Source organism: Protopterus annectens, chromosome 13.part0 (assembly GCF_019279795.1).
Source record: "Protopterus annectens isolate FY-2018-M chromosome 13.part0, PAN1.0, whole genome shotgun sequence".
Classification (NCBI taxonomy): Eukaryota; Metazoa; Chordata; order Ceratodontiformes; family Protopteridae; genus Protopterus; species Protopterus annectens.
This window is the reverse complement of record NC_056747.1, coordinates 35,213,222-35,234,837: the sequence shown is the minus strand read 5'-3', so window position 1 is coordinate 35,234,837 and position 21,616 is coordinate 35,213,222. Positions and strand designations below refer to the sequence as shown.

The 21,616-nt window shown below is 42.5% G+C and overlaps 1 protein-coding gene across 1 annotated transcript in view; it reads left to right on the top strand.

Moving 5' to 3' along the window:
- SIRT6 (sirtuin 6) overlaps window positions 1-21,616 on the top strand; it is a 1,110,223-nt gene that overhangs the window by 163,339 nt on the left and 925,268 nt on the right. The window contains exon 4 of the mRNA XM_044090601.1: window positions 16,584-16,643. Coding sequence (XP_043946536.1) covers window positions 16,584-16,643 — 60 coding nt within the window. The remainder of the gene's footprint in view (window positions 1-16,583; window positions 16,644-21,616) is intronic.

Here is a 21,616-nt window from a genome sequence, read left to right as displayed (position 1 = left end):
GATTCTGAGATATCAGTCATCTGCACAACTTTGGCTTTACTTGTTCCATGGTCAGGGTGCATGTCTGTTAATTTTTACTTGTTCCATGGTCAGGGTGCATGTCTGTTAATTTTTACTTGTTCCATGGTCAGGGTGCATGTCTGTTAATTTTTACTTGTTCCATGGTCAGGGTGCGTGTCTGTTAATTTTTACGTGTTCCATGGTCAGGGTGCGTGTCTGTTCATTTTTACTTGTTCCATGGTCAGGGTGCGTGTCTGTTAATTTTTACTTGTTCCATGGTTAGGGTGCGTGTCTGTTAATTTTTACTTGTTCCGTGGTCAGGGTGTGTGTCTGTTAATTCTGAGCATTGTAATCTTATGAACGGTGGGACTGTGGCCTGCCACTGACTGCTATAACATTTGTTTGAGTGTCATATCTTCTGATCAGAACTTTGTGTGTGTGTGGGGGCAGGGCAGCTGCAGACTTTAAAAAAAAACATGTTGAGTTATAGACACAAACTTAAAAAAAAGGACCAGACCAGACATGGTACGTGTCTGCTCAGTGGTGAATTATAGGCAAAGACTTAAAAAAAAAATAAATAAATAAATAAAAAAGACTGTCAAATATTGACTTATAGACAGGGACATTGGTTTATGATTTAAAATGAATGAAATCCCATTCATTTTTCATGGGATGAAATATTTTAATCTTGCCATGTAAGCGTAGTTTGCAATCACTGTAGTGATTTCTTTAATGTTTTTGTGCATCAGTATGATGCAATACTGAAACAAATTGTAAGCACAGAACATTCAAAGTAAATTGACGGCATCTTCAGTGGTAAATATGTGAAGAAGTACAGGTTGTGGTGAAGGAGTGCTCTGGCCAGAATGCTAAACTCCATGAAAATCTTTTTCTAATATTCTCCGTCCATGTTTGTCTTTCTATAGCTTCCCTCCACCCCTGTTAGCTGTTTGTAGATGGGAACATCTCCTCAGTTTTGTTTGTCTTTCGGCTTTTCCTGGTTAGGGGTTGCCACAGCGGAACTCTGGTCCGCTAATAATTGGCAGTAGATTTTCACGAATGCCGAGGTGCCAGCCCAACGTTCAACCTTCAACGAAGGCACGCCCATTTACGCATGTCTTTCGAATGCCCACCCAGCCACAGGGAGGACATGCAAACTCCACACGGAAGGCACTCCCTGCACTCCAGCCAAGAATCGAACGGGAGAACCTCTTGCTGTGAGGCAACGACACTACCGCTGCACCACCGTGGATACGTAACGTTTAAAAGACAATTTTAATTTCCCGAAGCTTCTCTGATTAGTTCACTTTTCTAGTCCTCAGCTTTCTTAGGAATCATTGGACCCATTCAGGTGCTTCAGGTAGCTTGTTCAAAAGCTGTAAATTCCATCATTGTATTTATTAATGGTTTAGTCCAGGGGAGATGTGGAGTACTGAAGTGTTCTCCTTGGAATTAACAGATAACTCTTTTAGAAGTAAATGGGCCATAGAATAAGCTTTTCTGACCATGCAGTTGATAATATGATGCTGATGGCAGTAGTAAGAGGCAGCTATAGGTAGAGTAGTGGACAGACAAAGATGGCTTACAATTCAGCTCCTGCTGGACGCTGTTAAGGACAACTGCTAAATGCCCTTTTGGGTAATAAATTACTATTTGGGATGGATGCCCAGGACATATGCTAATAAATGCCCATTGGGTAACAAGTTGCTGTGTAGTATCTATGACCAATAAATTAACTTAAACTACAATCCACTCTGCTACAGGCTCCATGAAGGCTCAGTGTCTCTCCACTATCGCCTGGTTATTGGATTATTTTCATCATTTCTGCATCAGCTTCCTTCGGGGTTTTTACATTTCAACAGTTTGTTTGGCAGTTTTCGTGTATGACCAATAAATTAAAACAAATTAAAGATTTGAGAGGAGAAGCAGAAGGCTGTGGAATCCGTAAAACTTTGTCATGTAGAAGTACTAAGTGTCCCAACAAACACTGACTTTTCTGCAGAAAACCTGTCATTGTTAGAGCAGCTTAAACAAAAAAAGGCTTTTTCAAGAAAATATGGGGGTGAAGGTAGAGGGCAACAGGCTGTGGTGTCTGTAATATTGGGGTGAAGGTAGAGGGCAACAGGCTGTGGTGTCTGTAATATTGGGGTGAAGGTAGAGGGCAACAGGCTGTGGTGTCTGTAATATTGGGGTGAAGGTAGAGGGCAACAGGCTGTGGTTTCTGTAATATTGGGGTGAAGGTAGAGGGCAACAGGCTGTGGTTTCTGTAATATTGGGGTGAAGGTAGAGGGCAACAGGCTGTGGTGTCTGTAATATTGGGGTGAAGGTAGAGGGCAACAGGCTGTGGTGTCTGTTGGTGTTTGTGCTTCAACTGGACTTTACACAGTTTATTCATTTAGGATAAAGGGGTTCATTAGATTACCATTGTAGTAGTTTTTAGCTATATGAAATGCATTCTGGCAGTGATTGGACATTGGCCAATATGCAAAGGCTTGTTTGGGTGCCTTCCCCATGTCCATACGTCCGGTTGAGCGGGAAAGTGCTAGTATAAAAGGGGAGATACTGGTGCAAGATCTCCAAACTTTCCATTGAAGAGTTTAGTCAGATGCTTTGTCTACATTGTGACTTCAGTTCAGTAGTCTAGTCTGTTGCAGCTTCTGGGCAGGTAAGTATCCAACAGGGGACCTTTGTTTTATTTTTCACCAGTGTGTATGTTTCCCTTCCCAACCCACTCTGTGATGACAAGTGCTTCATTTTTTGCTTGGAGGGTTAGTGACCAAGGAGATCGAGGTTCGGGGAAGTTGAGATCCATATTTCAAAAAGATGATGATGGTGTTGATAAACAGCCTTGCATCAGCTGTGGACCCCAGACATCATCTCTCTGATGTGGTAACTAAACAGGGGAAGCGGGTCTTTCTCTTTAATCAGACTGGCCATGATTACTTAGGAAATAGCAACTCTGCGCGGGATGAACACTGTTGTAAACACTGTGCAGATTCAGGATAAACTGTCGAGAATGGATTTTACACCCATAAGTCTTCTAGGAGATTGTCAACCTGTTTGGAACTCCCTCAAGTAAAGTTTTTGGCCTGTACTTCCAGCAGAGAGTTAAAGAATTCTGCCAAGAACACCTTGAAGAAAGGCCTAGAAAGCAGATTTTTTCATTTCCCATGAGTGGGAATGGTGTACCTTTATGACCCCCCACACACACACACACACACACATGACATTTCTACTGATAGCCAGAGCAGTTCTGAAGGTACAGAAGAACTCTCTGAAGATACGTGTGACAACTGCCTTTTGGCCCAGACAACATTGTTTTTCCCATCTTATGAAATTGGCCTAGGGCAGTTACCAAAGTCTTCCTCACAGAGTGGACCTGCTGACAGAATATGGAATTAGAGCGGTGGAAGGTTTTTGGTTGGTGCCATAGAAGAGACCAGGACCCATCCAAATCAGAGGCCTCACTGGTTCTCCAGTACCTGTGTGCATTGCTCAAATCAGACCTGTCAAGGTATATCTTTTAGCTATTTCTACTACTTTTCCATTGGCTCTCCCCTTTCTTTCCTGTTCCAAGTAAAGCAATTTCTGAAAGGGTGTTAAATTTTCATCCCATGCAAAAGAGAAGGCTCCATGCCTTGTCACCACAATAAACAGAACATGCCGGAGGGATAGATTCCTGTCCCAGAGACTTCCCATACTCTGGAATAAACTACCTATCTATATCAAACAAAGCTCGTCATTAGCACTCTTCAAGAAAAATCTTGATGATTGGACGGGAATTAGGAAATTCACCTCGGGGATCACTTATGTGGCTCTGCTCGACAGGGGCACAGGAAAATAATTTTCTTGGGTGGCAAAAGCCAGGGTACCTTTTTGGCTGGGCTTGTATAGGCCCCAGGGCTGATAGCCTAGTACCTACAGATGTATTTCAGTGGGTTGACTAGGCAAGCACACTTCTTGAGCATGCCACGCATAGCAGCTACACTGTTGCTAATCTGCAAAGGATTTGATGCCTGTCTGGCGCCAGTGATGTCCATATTAAATTCTCTCTGTCTTTGATGTTTGACATAGGATTCATTTATTAATCTATCAAACAGCATTTCACTGATATTCATAGTTTTATTCAGGGTTTAAATTCCTCATCTTTATTGTTTAGAAAAGGTCCTGTTATACCTTTAAAAAGGATGTATTACTTAATCTGAACTCTTGGAGATTGTGTTCTGAAGTGGGGTTTGTACTTTGTATTAGATCACTAACTCTCTCAGTTCTCATTCTGAAGTGGGGTTTGTACTTTGTGCTAGCATATTAACTCTCTCAGTTCTCATTCTGAAGTGGGGTTTGTACTTTGTGCTAGCTCACTGTAACTCTCGGAGATCTCGTTTTGAATTCAGGTTTGTACTTTCTGTTAGCTCACTGCAAGTCTTGGAGATCCCGTTCTGAAGTAGGGTTTACACTTTGTGCTAGCTCCCTTTAACTCTTGGAGATCTTGTTCTGAAGTGGTGTTTATACTTTGTGCTAGCTCACTGTAACTCACGGAGATCTTGTTCTGAAGTGGTGTTTATACTTTGTGCTAGCTCACTCTTCCTTCTTTTGAACCTGCTTCAATTGCAGAAATTATGTATTCTTTTGGCCGCTGTACTGTTTATAGTCACAAACTGAATAATACTTAGTCTGTTGTTAACAAGCACCTTTCAAGCATGCCCATCCCTTCAGAACAGTAAATAGAGACAAACCCAAAATGAAAAGAGACTTAAATACCTTGTCAGCTTTACTACTTGCTTACAAGCTGAGTAACACACAGCAGCTTCTGTCTTTCATTGTGATAAATACCAACTTTTGTAGTGATTACCTCACACAATTTAATTTCCAGTGTGCCTGTATTTTTTTCCAACTATACTTTGTACAGGTGTTTCCATGTGCAAATGTTTGCTTTTACTGATTTGCCTTTTGTAGCATCTGTTTAATTTGTTTTCCATCTATCAGGAGAAGAATCTTTGTCACTAATTTATAGGTTCATAGGTAGGTACTAGGTTATCGGCCCAAGGGCCTACGTAAGCCTAGCCAACAAGGTTCCCTGGCTTACGCCATCCAAGAAAGTTATTTTTCTGTGCCACTGTCGAGCAGAGACACAGACGTGATTCCCGGGGTGTATTTCCTATTTCCCATCCACTCATCAAGATTTTTCTTGAAGAGTGCTGATGAAGAACTTTGCTTGACGTAGATGGGTAGCCTGTTCCAGAGTATGGGAAGTCTCTGGGACAGGAATCTATCCCTCCAGCATGTCCTGTTTATTGTGGTGACAAGGTTTAGGTCCCTAGAGCGTGTAGCTTGGAGGGATTGGGATTTCTTTAGGTGTAGCATGTCCAACAGCTCTGGATTTGACATAGCTTTATATGTTAGGCAGAGATCACCTCGGAGTAGGCGAAATGCTACGGAGTAAAGTTGGAGTTTTTTGAGGCGGTCAGTGTAGGTCATTTGTTTGAGGCCAGTAATCCTCTTTGTGAGGTACTTCTGTGGCCTTTCCAGCTACTGCAGATGTATTGTGAGGTACATTCCAAAAGGGGCGTTGTACTTTATAATGGGTCTAATGAGTGTCGAGTAGAGGGGAACAGTGACCTCTTTTTTTTCCTGGATGAGAACCCTTTTATGATGAGGTGTGCCATGTAGAAGGACTTCCCGACTACTGTGACGATGTGACTATCAAAGGAAAGACTACTGTCCGCCTGGGTCCCAAGGTCTCTTATCACACATTCGGTGTTAAGTAGATTGCTGCCTATGTGGTAGTTCATGGGTACAGAGTTTTTACCAAAGGGGATGATACTGCACTTTTTGGCATTCAGCTTGAGGCCATAGCTCTGACACCAGGCATCTGTCTCAGCGAGGCCCTTCTGTAGGATGTCCACATCATTTGGGGACTTGACTATGGCTCCTAGTTTGCAGTCATCTGCGAACTTCATTAGCCAGAGGCCTTCTGTGTTAGCCTGTACTTTAGAGATGTAGATACCAAACAGGATCGGTCCCAGGACAGAACTTTTACAGTGTGGGTTCTGTCAGTGAGCCAGTTGGCAACCCATCTTGTGACGTAGGGATTTATACCTAGTTTAGTGAGTTTAGCTATAATTCCAGAATGGGATATGGTGTCGAAAGCCTTGGCAAGGTCAAGATAGGCTGTGTGAACCACCTTACCCTCGTCTATGGCTTTGGTGACTGCCTCAAAGAAGTCGATCAGGTTCAGGAGACATGATCTGCCTTTCACAAATCCGAACTGGGTGGGATCCAGAGTTTGGAGGTCACTAATGTCTTTGTTTATGAGTTCCAAGATGATATGTTCCATGGCCTTGCAGACCAGGCTCGCCAGGCTAATAGGTCGATAGTTCTCAGGATCAGTGGTTTTGGCTTTAGAGAGTGCAGCTTTTACCTGCATAGTTGTGATTACAGGAACTCTGCATTCTTCCTGTATAGATATGGGCCCTTTAGGGGGTGAGGGGGGGGGTAGAGTTAGCACTGAACCTATCTGCCCGGATGTTGGCAGTATCAGTCGGTTCTGTAATTTTCGTGCCGTTGTGCTGTAACTCAGAGCAGATCTGGATGTTGCCATCGAGATTCTTGACATAGCTATAGAATGCTTTGTGGTTGTCCTTAGAATTAGTGGCGATTTTGTTTTCGTAGCTAGCTTTGGAGGATCTGATAAGGGATCTCAGCTTCTTATTGAGGCTGACCAGGGAGCTCCTTCACTCATGGGATTTTACTCTCTTTTGGAACAGTTTCTTCCTTCTGTTGTACAGTTTGTTTATGGCAGGGGACCACCAGACTGGCTTCCTTTTTTTGGAGGATAGCGTCTTGGTTCTGTTTGGGATAGCATGATCCATGCACTCGTGTAAGTGCTTATAGAGTGCTTTTGTGTAGGATTCAGCAGTTGTAACTGTATTGTCCATCTGCATGGGTGTCATGAATTTCACTACTTCTGTCTTAAGAAGCATGAAGTTGGCTTTGGAAAAAAATGTTTACCGTGGTTTCCTTAATGGGGGGTGGGGGCAGGATGTGGATATCAAGGGTGATTATCTTATAGTCGGATCAGACTAACGAGGAGTTGACTTCAGGTGTGGAACACTGGTCACTCATGTTGGTAATGACTAGGTCTAGGATATTGTTGCCCCTGGTGGGGGTGTGGATAAGTTGATCCAGGGCATTGGAGTTTATGAATTCCAGAAAGCGTTGATCTAAGGAGTTGGTACACAATTAATTTTCCCAGTTAATGGTGGGGTAGTTGAAGTCGCCCATTATTAGGGTGTTTGGTTGGACCCTAATATTTTCCAGTACTTCAAGAAAAGAGGAGGGGGAATCCTGGGGCATGGTGGGGGATCTGTAGCAAGCTACAATTTGGATTGCAGATGTTCATCGTGCATACAGCTGCAGTAATCACATATGGGTTCTCTGCCGTCAGGCGGTCCCTCGGTCGGCCGAATTCCAAAGTCTAGGTCCGGCGTCGGTTGTTGTCGCTTTCTTTCCTGATGTCAGTGAGGCAGGGGTATGTAAGACACAGCCGATGCCATTTTCTTCAGTCTTTTTTGCCGCGCAGTGCCCGAAGCAGAAGCAGTTCTCAAGTGCCGGTCGGCCAGCTCCTGAATTTACGAAAAATTGGAAACCGAAGTCTTCATTAAAGCTAAGTACCCCGTTGGAGAAACTTTTCTTGCCTCAGACCGATGTCAGAAAAAGTTAACAATTGTATTTCTTGTGGGAAGCAAATACCGCATAAGGATTTCCATTCCCTTTGCATACCTTGTTTAGGCCCAGACCACGATGTCTCGGGCTGTCGCTTTTGCACGACTTTCAATAAACGCACTATTAAGCGTCGGGCGGAGTTCGCCCAACACTTTTTTGGTACAGCCTTTCATTATAAAATGTCGTCGGAGACTCCGACTACCGTTTTGACCAAAAAACGCAAGGACAAGGACCGACACGCGAGGTCCGCGGTCCCCACCGACACCACGCCAAAACCGGCTACACGTGGTCCGGTTCTCAGCGAGATGCCTATGCAGTCCCTGACTACCGACGACACGTCTTTGGCGGTGTCTTCTGTAACTGAGACTGCAGGTTCCTCGGCCCAGACCCAGACTACAACCACTGAAGCCACTGTGAGCGTTGAGCCTCCTAATGTGGACAGGTCCACTTCCACCCATGGTGTCTTTAGACCTTCATCTTCCTTTTCCATAAAGGCCTTTACTAAGTCCAAATCAGCCAGGCATCCCAAGAGGCATGTTGCACAGGGCCCATCCCCAGGCCCCATGCCTAAAAAGCAGATGCTTAAAATGGCTGAAGATTTAATTACTCTTATCAGGGTTTCCCAACCCCCTCCAGACAAGAGACCCAGAGTGGAGGAGGATTCCCCTTCTTCTGATCAGGGCTCCATTTTTTCAGAACATTCTGATGTAGAGGAACACTCTTACTCCCCATTTGAAGACTCGGACGCAGAGCAGTCCATTCCTTCAGTATCTCCTCCTGAGGATTTTTCTTTTGGGGAAACCTTGCACACCTTGAGGGAGCACTTCCATTGGGAAGGCCAAGACTTTTCTGATTCCAAGAAAAGACTTAGGGAATTTCTTTTGTTACCTCAACACAGACCTCTGGCGATCCCTCCTGTCTTGGACGTACTTGATGATGTTTACTCGGAGGCTTGCCTTAATCCGGATTCACTGCCTCCTGCCCCAGTCAAGCCTGATAGGTACTACAGGGTTCCTAACTCTCACCAATTTCTTTACAAAAGCCATAATGCTAACCCTGAAACCATTTCTCAAGGCCCCAAGGGAGTGAAGGCCTCTACTGCTAAGAATCCACTTCCTTCAGAGAGAGAGTCAAGATCCTTAGAAAGGTGGGGAAAAAGGTATATACCTCGGCCACCCTAGCTATGAGGGCCTTAAATTGTCAGTTTCATATGCTTAAATATCAGCAGTTTCTGTTATCACAATTAAGAAATAAAATGTCTCAACCCGAACAACCAGATTTGAAGGAGTTGCAGGATATGATGCATAGTGCAGAGCAAGTGGGTAAACACACTTTACAATGTGGCTATGATGCCCTAGAGGCCTCAAGTAGAGCTGCTGTTACAGGATCAGTCATTCAGACATGCATGGCTTAGGGAACAAATCTTGCCTGATCATGTGAAAGCTAAACTATTAGATGCTCCTTTACAAAAGGATGTGCTATTTGGTACTAATGCTGAGGAGATACTACGGAAAATGGAAGAAAAAGCCAAATCTATGCAAACAGTCAAAGCTTTTCTACAGGTTCAACCACCATGTTTTAGCAGAAATTGGCCTTCTAAAAGCTGGTCCTTTCCAGCCACGGACAAGCCCCAAAGAGGTAGATACGGACAAGGGGCAGAGGGCAATCACAAGGATCATATAGAGGCAGGCAATGGCAATCTCCAGCACCAAGAGGTGGTGAGGACAGTGCACAACAATACAGGAAACAAACCCAATGACTTCCTCCTTTCCATGCCAAGCAAATACCAGCTGGCAGCACCCTTGGGAGGAAAGCTGGCATTATTTACAAGAAATTGGCATATTGTCACAACAGACAAATGGATCCTGGATGTTATAAACAGAGGCTACAGATTTCATTTTCACACTCTCAAAAATGAGAGGCATGCCAAACCTGCCACACAATCAAAGGGCAGAGGCACAACTACAAATTTCAAAGCTCATAGACATGAAAGCTATTCAAGAGGTACCTACTCACGAACAGGGTCAAGGTTTTTATTCCAGGCTATTTCTGGTACCAAGGAAAGGAACCGACTGGAGACCCATTTTGGACTTATCCATCCTGAACACATTCTTACTCCTACCAAAATTCAAGATGCTCACATTACAGCAGCTTCTTCCCATGCTGGGCAAGGAGTTTTGGCTGGTAACATTGGACCTCAAGGAGGCATACCTGCATGTCCCAATCAGACAAAGCTGCAGAAGATACCTCAGATTTCTTGCAGGTTCAATACACTATCAATTCTCTGCATTGCCCTTTGGCTTATCTACTGCGCCCAGAGTATTCACGAAATGCCTGGCATCAGAAATTGCCTACTGCAGATTTCAAGGGATACAAATGTACCCTTATTTGGACAACTGCCTGATCCAAGCGGACAGCAAGCACATACTTCTGGAACATCTGGCTTATGCAACACGGTTACTGAATTCTCTGGGATACACAATCAGCAAAGAGAAATCCAGGCTAACACCATCTCAGAAAATAACTTTCCTGTGTGCCAACTTGGACACAAACACCCAGATGGCCTATCTTACGCCAGAAAAACAGGGGCAACTAACTCAGTACTTCAAAACACTAGCAAATTGTACCAGGCTTACTGCAAGGAAAATCCTGCAGTCTCTGGGCTTCATGGCATCTTGCATTCTTTTAATCCCATGTGCAAAGTTGCATATGAGGAAACTTCAATGGTACCTAAAAAACCTATGGTCTCAACACAGCCACAATTTGGAAACAATAATACCAATAATTCCATGTTTGCAAAAGGAATTTTTATGGTGGGCCCAAGCATGTCAAACAAACACAGGTCTTCCATTCTGCAAGCCTCAAGCAAATCAAGTCATCACAACAGACGCCTCAGACTACACCTGGGGGGCACACATGACAGACAGGTGCATTCAGGGCAAATGGTCCCGAAAGGAAAAGCACCTTCACATCAACCAAAAAGAAATGCTAGCAGTGATAAATGCAATTACAGCATTCAAGGACCTCCTGCATCCAGGGCAATTATTAATAAAAACAGACAACACCACAGTAATGTGGTACATAAACAAACAAGGAGGAACACATTCATATCCCCTGTGCAGACTAGCCATGACACTTTGGAACTTGGCTCTGGAATGGCAAATCGAACTTCAAGCACAGTACTTGCCAGGTTTGGAAAACACACTGGCAGACAGTCTAAGCAGAAATATGACAGATCCGCACGAATGGAAGTTACATCCTCAGGTGTTTACAAAGATAATCCAAGAGTGGGGGAGGCCAGACATAGATCTCTTCGCCTCCCACAGGAATTATCAATTGGAAAAGTTTTGTTCAAGGGCCTTTCATCCAAAGGCCTGGATAGTGGACGCCCTTTCATTCAGTTGGACAGCATGGACAGTTTACGCTTTCCCACCTCTGCCTCTTCTGCCAAAGGTGCTCTTGAAAGCAAGAGCAGACAGACCGAAGATGATACTAATTGCCCCAGACTGGCCAAGACAACACTGGTACCCACTACTGAGGAGCCTAACACATACTCCTCCCTGGCCCCTACCTCTAATGCCTCTTCTGCTGACTCAGCACAGCTACAAAACTCTTCACAGTCAGCTGAAAACACTCAATCTCGCTGCATAGAAAATTCCTTAACACCACAATAGACTCTACTCCCCAAAGAGGTGCAGTATGTAATTTTGGAGGCCAGAAGGCCATCTACTAGAAAGGCTTACTCCGCAAAATGGAAACTGTTTTGCTCTTGGAATGAGAAAAAAGGCCAGGACCCTAAAAAACTGAGTTTGCCTCAGGTATTACAGTATCTAGCTGAGCTGCTGAACACTGGACTTTAATTTTCCTCCATAAAAATCCATGCCTCAGCCATTTCTGCAGAATTCAACACGGATCCACCCTTATTCTCTCACCCACTCTTAAGACAGTTCCTCAGAGGGGCTAAGAATATAAGACCACCAAGGAAGCAACCTATACCAGCCTGGGATCTTAATTACATTCTAGAAAAATTAACATTGCCTCCCTTTGAACCAGCTGCCTAACAGATTTACAATACTTGTCCTGGAAAACAGCTTTCCTTCTGACCATTACCTCAGCTCGTAGAGTATCGGAGCTACAAGCCCTCATGGCTGTGCAGCCCTTTCTCATCTTCCATCAGGATAGGGTTTCCCTTCGAACCAACCCGTTATTTATGCCTAAAGTGGTATCCAGGGTAGCTTTAAATCAAGCCATACACTTACCTACCTTTTACCCCAATCCTCAAAACAAAGAGAAAAGGCTCCTACACTCCTTAGACACCCATAGACAGCTATGTTATTATTTGGACAGAACAAAGCCCTTCAGGAAATCAGAGCAACTCTTTGTGTCCTATGCTGTAGGAGCTCAAGGGAAGCCAGTTACCAAACAATTTCAAAATGGATAGGCCACTGCATACGGTTTTGTTACTCCTATCATGGAAAATCTGTCCCTACAGGCATCAGATCCCACTCCACCAGGGCCACAGCTACCTCTACAGCCTTCCTCAGAGGAGTTCCTACCAAAGATATTTTGGAGGCAGCCACTTGGAGTTCTGTGCATACCTTCACAAAACACTACCACCTGCCTTTATATTCCAAAACTAGAGCAGGCTTTGCCACTGCTGTGTTGCAGGGCATTCTGGCTCATCCCAGTTCCACCTAGTGCCTACCACCCTGTGTGTAGCTTTGGGATTCTACCCATATGTGATTACTGCAGCTGTATGCACGATGAACATAGTACAGTTTTGTACCTACCATAAATGTAGATGTTCGAGTGTTTATACAGCTGCAGTACAGGTTTCCCTCCCTCCTTCCCCTCTTGGTAAAGGCCTAGGGCCTAACCTCTCTTCATACAACCTGATGGGGTTATCCTTCTATGGTATATTTGCTTGCGACTACTGATTTTTGATTATATTGCATTTCATGTATATAAATATAATTTATGTATTGCCTTCCTTCTGGGGGCACCTGACATCTGGGGCAAGAAAGACTGAAGAAAATGGCGTTGGCTGTGTCTTATATACCCCTGCCTCACTGACGTCAGGAAAGAAAGCGACAACAACCGACGCCGGACCTAGACTTTGGAATTCGGCCGACCGAGGGACCGCCTGATGGCAGAGAACCCATATGTGATTACTGCAGCTGTATTAGCACTCGAACATCTGCATTTATGGTAGGTACAAAACTGTACTTTTTGCCCAGAGTTAGTTTTACTTGGATAACCTCGGATACATTATGCTGAGCAACTAGTCTGTAGGTATGGATGTCCTTAATGAATATGGACACACCTCCGCCTTTGGTGTTTCAGTCCAGGTTACATGCTTGCATGTTCCTGTTATGGTGGTGAATTTTTCATTTGAACCTTGCCTAAAAAAGGCACTACAGGGGCGGCAAGAACCTTAGCCAGTATCCGGAATCCCAAGGGCGACAGGTGCAGGCCATCTGTGACAAAGCATCGTGGTTTGTTGACCATGTCATCCCAAGCAGACAGATACTGGATCCCCTTAGAATGACACCAGAAGCTTAGCCAATTGTTGAAGTCAATAATTTTGTCCTTGTACTGTGGTATCATTCTGGGTGATGGCAGAAGGTTACTCAGGGCTATGGTCATACCTGCCTGAGCTACAAGATCGGAGAGCTCTTCCATGTCTCTTTTCATGTAGTCCAGGGAGGTACGTCTCCGGTCATTCACACCAACATGGACAATGTCAGAGTCATATTTGTACTTGTTGTGGAGTGATCTGAGTGCATGGGTTATGTGGCGGAGCCTGGCACCTGGCAGGCAGCTGACAGTAACCTTCTCCTTGTTTAGCCTGGTGAGTGGGACATCAGTGTGCCTGACTATAGAGTCACCTATGACTAGTGTGTTGGGTACGTTGTTTTGCGTTATTGGCTGTGGTTGAGTGGCAGAGTCTGTGGGCTATGTGTCATTTGGGTTGTGTTGGGGGATGGAGGTTGCTTACGTTTCTGCTTTGGAGGTCTCTGTTGTTTAGACAGATTATTGAGAGCCTCCGCAAATGTTTTTGTGTTACTATGTGTGGATTTTGGTGGAGTAGATTTAGTGAGACTATGATGAGTGTGGTGTGGTGCAAATGTTTACTTTCTCCTCATGACTGTCAAGTTGGAGAGAGCTTTACCTCCAATTTGGCTAGATAAGTGCATCTCTCACAGGTTGTAGTGTTGGGTGGTAGGAGGAGAGGGTTGTTTGTGTACATGAGGCAATTTCTACATTGCCTCAAGATGCCCAAATTCATCAGATAGACAGGAGAGAACACTGGGAGCTGACCCTTGGACATGCCTGAATAAAAAACTATTTTCCTCTAGATAAGTGAGGAAAGTGAGTGCAAGAGCTGTTTTTCACTAAGCAAGTGAGAAAAGTAAGTACAAAAACTGTTTTCCTCTAGGTAATGAGGAAGGTTGAATACTATAGTAATTAGCTTATTTAGTGCTTACAAGTTCTGAACAAGTGCTAAGCACGAATAAACAAATTTAAGAGCTAAAACTAAGAATCTGTATCTGCACTAGACTAGTTACAGGACAGAAACCAGTACAAATGCAGGCTTTCAAATCAGAAAGTTGAGAGATGGAAGAGATTGCCCATACCTACATAACTACAATTTCTGGGCCAGAACCACTCCTTATGTGGTAGACAGGTTACCTAGTTCTTACCACTCCCACTGATAAGCTAGAAGGCTTCCCTCCAACACAGAAAGGCTTGGGGGGCTCAGAAGCTTACATACAGTCCTGGATACAGCAAATCTGTATCTGGAACACTAGTTACAGGAAAGGTAGGAAACAGGCTTATAGTTTTTTTATTTTTTTTTTTTTTTTTTTTTTTTTTTTTTATACAGAAAAGTACCAAAAACAGTAGAAAAAACAATTCACATGCAGTGCAAGCTAGCACACTTGAGTATGTAGCAGTATTAGACCAAACACAGTTTAAAAATGCAATTAAATTAAAAAGGACTAAAAGCAAGTGCAGAAAGAGTTTATTAGGTAGAATGTGGTAAGTGCAGAAAGAGTTTATTAGGTAGAATGTGGTAAAGAGATGGGACTGGGGAGTGTCTCAGATCAAATCTACAGTGGGGCGGGCAACTGCAAAAGCCACCAAATACAGTTTCAACAGAGATCTAAGCAACAACCAACGGTACAAACTCTAAAACCAAAAAATATACTCAGCTCTGTATATTTGCAGATAGATTGGAAAGCAGTCTCTCAGAACAGGGAGACACCAGTTTCAACAGAGATCTAAGCAACAATTAACAAACTCTAAAACCAAAAAATATACTCAGCTCTGTATATTTGCAGATAGATTGGAAAGCAGTCTCTCAGAACAGGGAGACACCAGTTTCAACAGAGATCTAAGCAACAATTAACAAACTCTAAAACCAAAAAAATATACTGAGCTCGGTATATTTGCAGATAGATTAGAAGGCAGTCTCTCAGAACACAGGTTCCAGCAATTAAATGCAGGCTGTTACTAACAGGTCTAATTTTATGCTAATGCTCCTTGAGTTAGATAACACACAAGCTGTAAAAAACAGTTATACCAGCTGAAGACACTGCATTTTTCACTACTGGCTTTTAAGTTGTTGTTTAGTGTTTCATCTTCATAGGCCCTCCCCTCTGGCCACCATTACCTATTAGCTCTAATTAGCATGGAATGGTCATTGGCCTTCGGTTCAGACTGTACTGACCTTCTTAATAAACATACATTACCGTACATAGTGCACACGGCTTTAGTTTGCGTGTCATGTGAACAAACCAAACCACTCCTACATTTTTTTTGTTGTTTCAGCTTGCTGTGACCCAGCTATTTGTTTAGGGTCTGTCCTAAATAAGTGCAGATAACACCCTTATTTTCAAGCTGAGGCATTTGGCCTTCAAATTCTTGAGCCTATCATCTCCTGGTTAGCCCCCTTCATTAAGGTTTGCTAACTGCACCTTTATGTGCATTGACGGCATTATTGGTAAGCACATCCCCAACACCAAGTAGAAATGAAGTGATATTGTGAATATTTCAGTAAAGTTAATGATTTGTGTGCATATGTTTTAAGATTACTTTGTCTGCTGCTACCTCATTTGAAAAAGACTTGTTTTATATGTGTATTTGGTTAGAAGGTTTCCGAAGGATGAAGATTTCCTTTCTTTTTCTGTGCCCAGCTTAATGGTGCAGGAGGAGAGATGCTGTCTGTGATGTGGGCAGCTGGGGTTCAGTTAGTGGGTACAGCAGTGGCGTGACTCTCAACCGTCCAGATTTGTGCCTCCTGTTTTTGGTTCTGGATTTTTGTGGCAAATCAGTGAGGACTGAACTCACTAAATAATGACAGGCGTTTGAGTTTCAGACATAATGTCCTTCAGAAAATGCACAGTAACAGAAGACCTTTTATTCTAGAAACGTTATAAGATGATAAGAACATTATTTAAAACTTGTCCTTATTTTTGAAGCTTTCTCCCCCCCCCCCCATTATCTTTGACTTTGTCCATATTTTTTCAGAGCTATGCAGAGGAGGAAGTAGCATTTTTCTATATTTTTGGAGTGCTTAATCATGTTGGTTGTAATTGGTACGAGGTATTGTGAAAAGTGAGCGAGTCCCTAAAATTGGAAACTTGTATCACTAACCTTGAAAATAAATTGCTTTTGTAGAGAGACTGTAAAATAAGGGCACTGAAACAGATGTGCACCTTTGAGTACATCACAGTGTTTTTTATGTGTTATATGTTTTGTTTGTCCACATCGAGTAAAACATAATTCAAAACTGTTTGCATGTCTTTTGAATGTGTTTTTATAAGGTTTTTATGTTTTTTTTTTTTTTTTTACAGGGACAAGCTGTCTGAACTCCATGGCAACATGTTTGTAGAAGAATGTCTGAAGTGTGGCAAGTAAGACTTGGCTTGAATACAAGTAGAAGGCATTTTGTTTTATTGGAACAAAATGTTTAATCTCTATTGTTCCTAGTTACTAATGTTGTTTTCCTAGTAAATTATTAAAAAAAAAAGTGACATTTTCAAGACTGAAAATGAGAAGTTCGACATAAAGGATATATAAATGAGCTGCTTGTACCTGTGGGGTATGTACACACCACCTTAGTTCTTTGCATATTTCACTTATAGGATCATAGGAAGTTACCAGGCTAATGGCCTTAGGGCCCTTACAAGCCTAGCCAAGTTCTCCCCTTAGTTCAGTGATCAGCATGAATTGCCTCTATCCAAAGGGACACAGGTGGAACCCCCTGGGTTGAATTTATGGTTACTCATCCAATCGTCCAGATTGTGTGTGAAGGGGGCCAACGAAATTCTGTTTGACATGAAGTGGAAGCCCATTCCAAAGATATGGTAACCTTTGGGAGACAAATCTGTCCCTCCAGCAGGTTCTGTTAATGTCACATACCAGGTTAAGGTCTTTAGAGAAAGTAACCAGTGTACTATATGACTTGCGGATATGCAGCATTTCCAATAAATTAGGGTCATAGATTGCCTTATATGCAAAGTATAGATCGCCTCTGATTAGTTTGTATAGAACAGAATAAAGTGACAGTGATTTCAGATGATCCAGATAAGACGGATGCTGAAGACCTTGAATTTTCCTTGTGAGGAACCTTTGTGGTCTCTGCAATTGCTGCATGTGCTTGGAAAGGTACATACCAAAAGGGGCGTTGTGCTTCATTATTGGTCTGATGAGGGAAGAGTACAGAGAGGTTTTAACTCCTTTTTTTCTGGTTGCAATGCCCTTACTTATGAGATGAGCAGTATAGAATGCCCTTCTTACCACTGCAGAGACATGGTGATCAAAGGTGAGGTTACTGTCAACCTGTGTGCCCAGGACTCTCACCACTGAGTGCGTACTTAGGGTGGTGTTATTGATGTGGTAGTTAGCAGGAACATCGCACCTATCGAAAGGGAAAATACATTTTTTTGCAATGAGTTTAAGACCATGACTTTAGCACCAATCATTTATGTAAGACCCTCTTGTAAGATGTTGATATCGTTTGGAGATTCTGTGACCACTCCCAGTTTGCAGTCATCAGCAAACTTTGGCAGCCACAGACCTTTAGTTTTAGGTTATACTTCAGAGAAATAGATTACAAACAGTAGAGGTCCCAGGACTGATCCTTGTGGAACACCACTGGTTACAGGTCTGTTGTTGGAGGTGGAGTCCCCTATTTTGACTGTATGGGTTCTATCAGTGACCCAGTTAGCAACCCATCAAATGATATAAGGGTTGATACCTAGCTGGGTGAGTTTGTCAAGGATGCCTGAGTGGAGGATAGTGTCAGAAACCTCGGCTAAGTGTAGGTAGGCTGTATGCACAGATTTCCACATGCCAAGGGCCTTGGTGAATAATTTCTCCAAATATTTTGGGTTTCTAATACCATGATGGGAATGAACCCCATTCCTAAGTCAAAGTACAATTAAAGTTCATGAAATTAGTATTGTTTCAATGTTTGATGTCAGCCAGAAGTGCTTTTCGCAGCACCCGCAATGTGCCCAGTAATGACTCCTCTTGCAATTCATATGGGGTTACATGGATTGGTAACGCATCTAAATACGATTGTAGATTCTTTTTTCTAAGATCCGTGGCTCCTACTACTGTTGGAACTGTCTGGGTATCTTTCTTCCGCATTGCTCTTGTTTCTGCCTACAGATCCTGATATTTTTATGACTTTGTGTCTGTCTGTATGCAAGACACTGTAGTCACTGGGTGTGGTGATTTCAATGATCAGTGCTACTTTTGTCTTCTTTTCTTGGACCACTGCGTCCGGTTTTCTAGCATCTATCGTTTAAACTGTTGGTAACGGGTGATCCCATGTGATATAAACTTCATAATTTTCTATGATGCTTTGTGGCTCATATTTCCAGTGTTTTTCAGCCACTTCAATGCCATAATGTTTGCACAATCCCCAGTGCAACAGTCTCGCCACATTGTTATGCTTTTTAGTATACAGTGTCCTTCTACCATTAGTTTCCAATTCAGTTTTACACAACCTACATTTGTCTGTTTCTCCCACATGTTCAGTGGACTTTGTAAACCAGTGTGTACGTAGCCCACTGTCTTGGGCTGCCAATATTAACCTTCCATCTCTTTTTGAATTCACCTCTCCTTAACCAGTCCTGTGTTTGTTCCTGATCAACATGAGGCTCTTCCAGAAGTTTTCTATACTTGCAACTATATTTATACATTTTCCACATTTCTTGTCTTCTCATCTGGTCCTTCACCTTATATTCCTTCTTTTGTTTTTTTGGCACATTCAGTTGCTGCCTGATTTTTATCTACTTCTGGTTTGATTTCCATTCCTACTTGACATCGATAAGCTTCTGCTAAATTAAGCAGAGAAGTCATCTCAGATTTATTCTACTCATTTTCAAAAATGTTACTACATTTGAATCTTGTGAGGTCAGTAGATACAGTGGATCTAAAAAGTGTACACACCCTTGTTAAAATGCCAGGTTTTTGTGATATAAAATAATGAGATTACAATAAATGATTGCAAAACTTTTCCCACCTTTAATTAGACCTTTAACTTGTACAATTCAGTTGAAAAACAAAGCAAATCTGTTCGGGGGAAAATGTACAATAAGCTGGTTACATAAATGTGCACTCCCTTAAAGTAATACTTTGTTGAAGCACCTTTTGATTTAATTACAGCATTCAGTCTTCTTGGGTACACACCTGCCATCAATTTAAGAGACTCTGATTAAGCCCAAATAAAGTTCAGTTGTCCTAGTAGGATTTTCCTGACATTTACTGTGTTGCCTGCTACAGCAAAAGCCATGGTTTGCAGAGAGCTTACAAAGCATCAAAGGGATCTCATTGTTGAAAGGTATCAGTCAGGAGAAGGGTACAAAAAAAAATTCCACAGCATAGGCCATGGCATGGAACACAGTGAAGACAGTCATCAAAAAGTGGAGAAAATATGGGACAACAGCGATGTTGCAAAGAACTGGACGTCCCTCCAAAATTGATGAAAAGACGAGATGAAAACTGGTCAGGGCAGCTGCCTAGAGACCTACAGCAACACTGAAAGAGCTGCAGGAATTTCTGGCAAGTACTGGTTGTGTACTACATGTAACAACAAGCTCTCTTATTCTCCATATGTCTGGACTGTGGGGTAGGATTGCAAGATGGTAGCCTTTTTTTATACAGAAAAACATCCAGGCCTGGCTAATATTTGCAAAACAATACATCAAGTCTCCAAAAAGCATGTGGGAAAATGTGTTATGGTCTGATGAGACCAAGGTTGAACTTTTTGGTCACAATTCCAAAAAGTATGTTTGGTGAAAAACAACACTTCGCATCACCAAAAAACACCATCCCCACGGTGAAGCATGGTGGTGGCAGTATCATGCTTTGGGGTTGCTTTTCGTTCAGTTGGAACTGGGGCTTTAGTCAAGATGGAGGGAATTATGAACAGTTCCAAATACCAGTCACTTTTCGCCCAAAACCTTCTGGTGTCTGCTAGAAAGCTGAAGATGAAGAGGAATTCCACCTTTCAACATAATGATCTCAAGCATACATCCAAATCAACAAAAGAATGGCGTCACTATAAGAAAATTAAAGTTTTGCAATGGCCCAGCCAGAGCCCAGACCTAAATCCAATAGAAAATCTGTGGGGTGACCTGAAGAGGGCTGTGCACAAGATATGCCCTTGCAACTTGACATATTTGGAGCGCTTTTGCAAGGAAGAGTGGGCAAATATTGCCAAGTCAAGATGTGCCATGCTGATAGACTCCTACCCAAGAAGACTTGAATGCTGTAAGATAGACTCCTACCCAAGAAGACTTGATGCTGTAATTAAATCAGAAGGTGCTTCAACAAAGTATTAGTTTAAGGGTGTGCACACTTATGCAACCAGCTTATTGTACATTTTTATTTTTTTATATTTTTTCCCCTAACAGATTTGTTTGTTTCCAATTGAATTGTACAGGTTATAGGTCACATTAAAGGTGGGAAAAGTTTTGAAATGATTTATTGTGGTCTCATTGTTTTATATCACAAAAATCTGGCATTTTAACAGGAGTGTGTACACTTTTTATATCCACTGTATGTGTGGAGTACCACAATTTGCAGATCTATACATGCAACCAATTTCAAGGAGGCCCATCCCTCCTTTGGAATGGGAAATATGTAATTTTGCTGTACACTGATTTTTGTAGATCATTTGGTGACCATGGAGCATCCTTCTTGTTTTAATGTCTAATCTATCTAACATTTTTTGGGACCAGTCAATCGCTCTAAAACTGTAAGTTAAGACAGGAGGAGCTAATTGGTTTATAGCTTGGATTTTGTTTCTAGATGTCAACGCTATTCTCAGGGTTAATTTAAATCTTCTAAAGTATTAATCGCTGAGTTTAATTCGCATTTGTTCATATTTTATTGCTGATCCTTCATCAGTTCCCACGTATTTATACACTCCCTCTTGCTCAAATTCTTTTCTATCACATTTTTTCCCAAACTGATGTTTTCCTGGTGCTGCAGCTTTCCTGCTTTAAAGGTTGCTTTTGCACATTTATCAAGACCAAATGACATTCTAATATCTGAAAAAGTTTTGACAACCTGCAGTTGTGCGTTCATTTGCTCATCTGTTGAGCTCTACAGTTTTAAATCATCGACAGAGAAGATAAGAAGGCTTGACTTTGTTGTTTTCTAGGAGCCAAGTTGTAGCCATGGGCTAAGCTGTTAAGTAAACAGCTCAATGAGTTAATGGCAAGGCAGAGTAGCAACAGTGACAGAAAGTCATCCTGGAATGTATCCCCCTTTGAATTTTTATCCCTGGGATAATAATCTCTCCTTTATCATGGCTTAATTGGAAAGTGGTCAGCCACTGTTTCATGGTTACTGTAATGTAGTCAGTCAC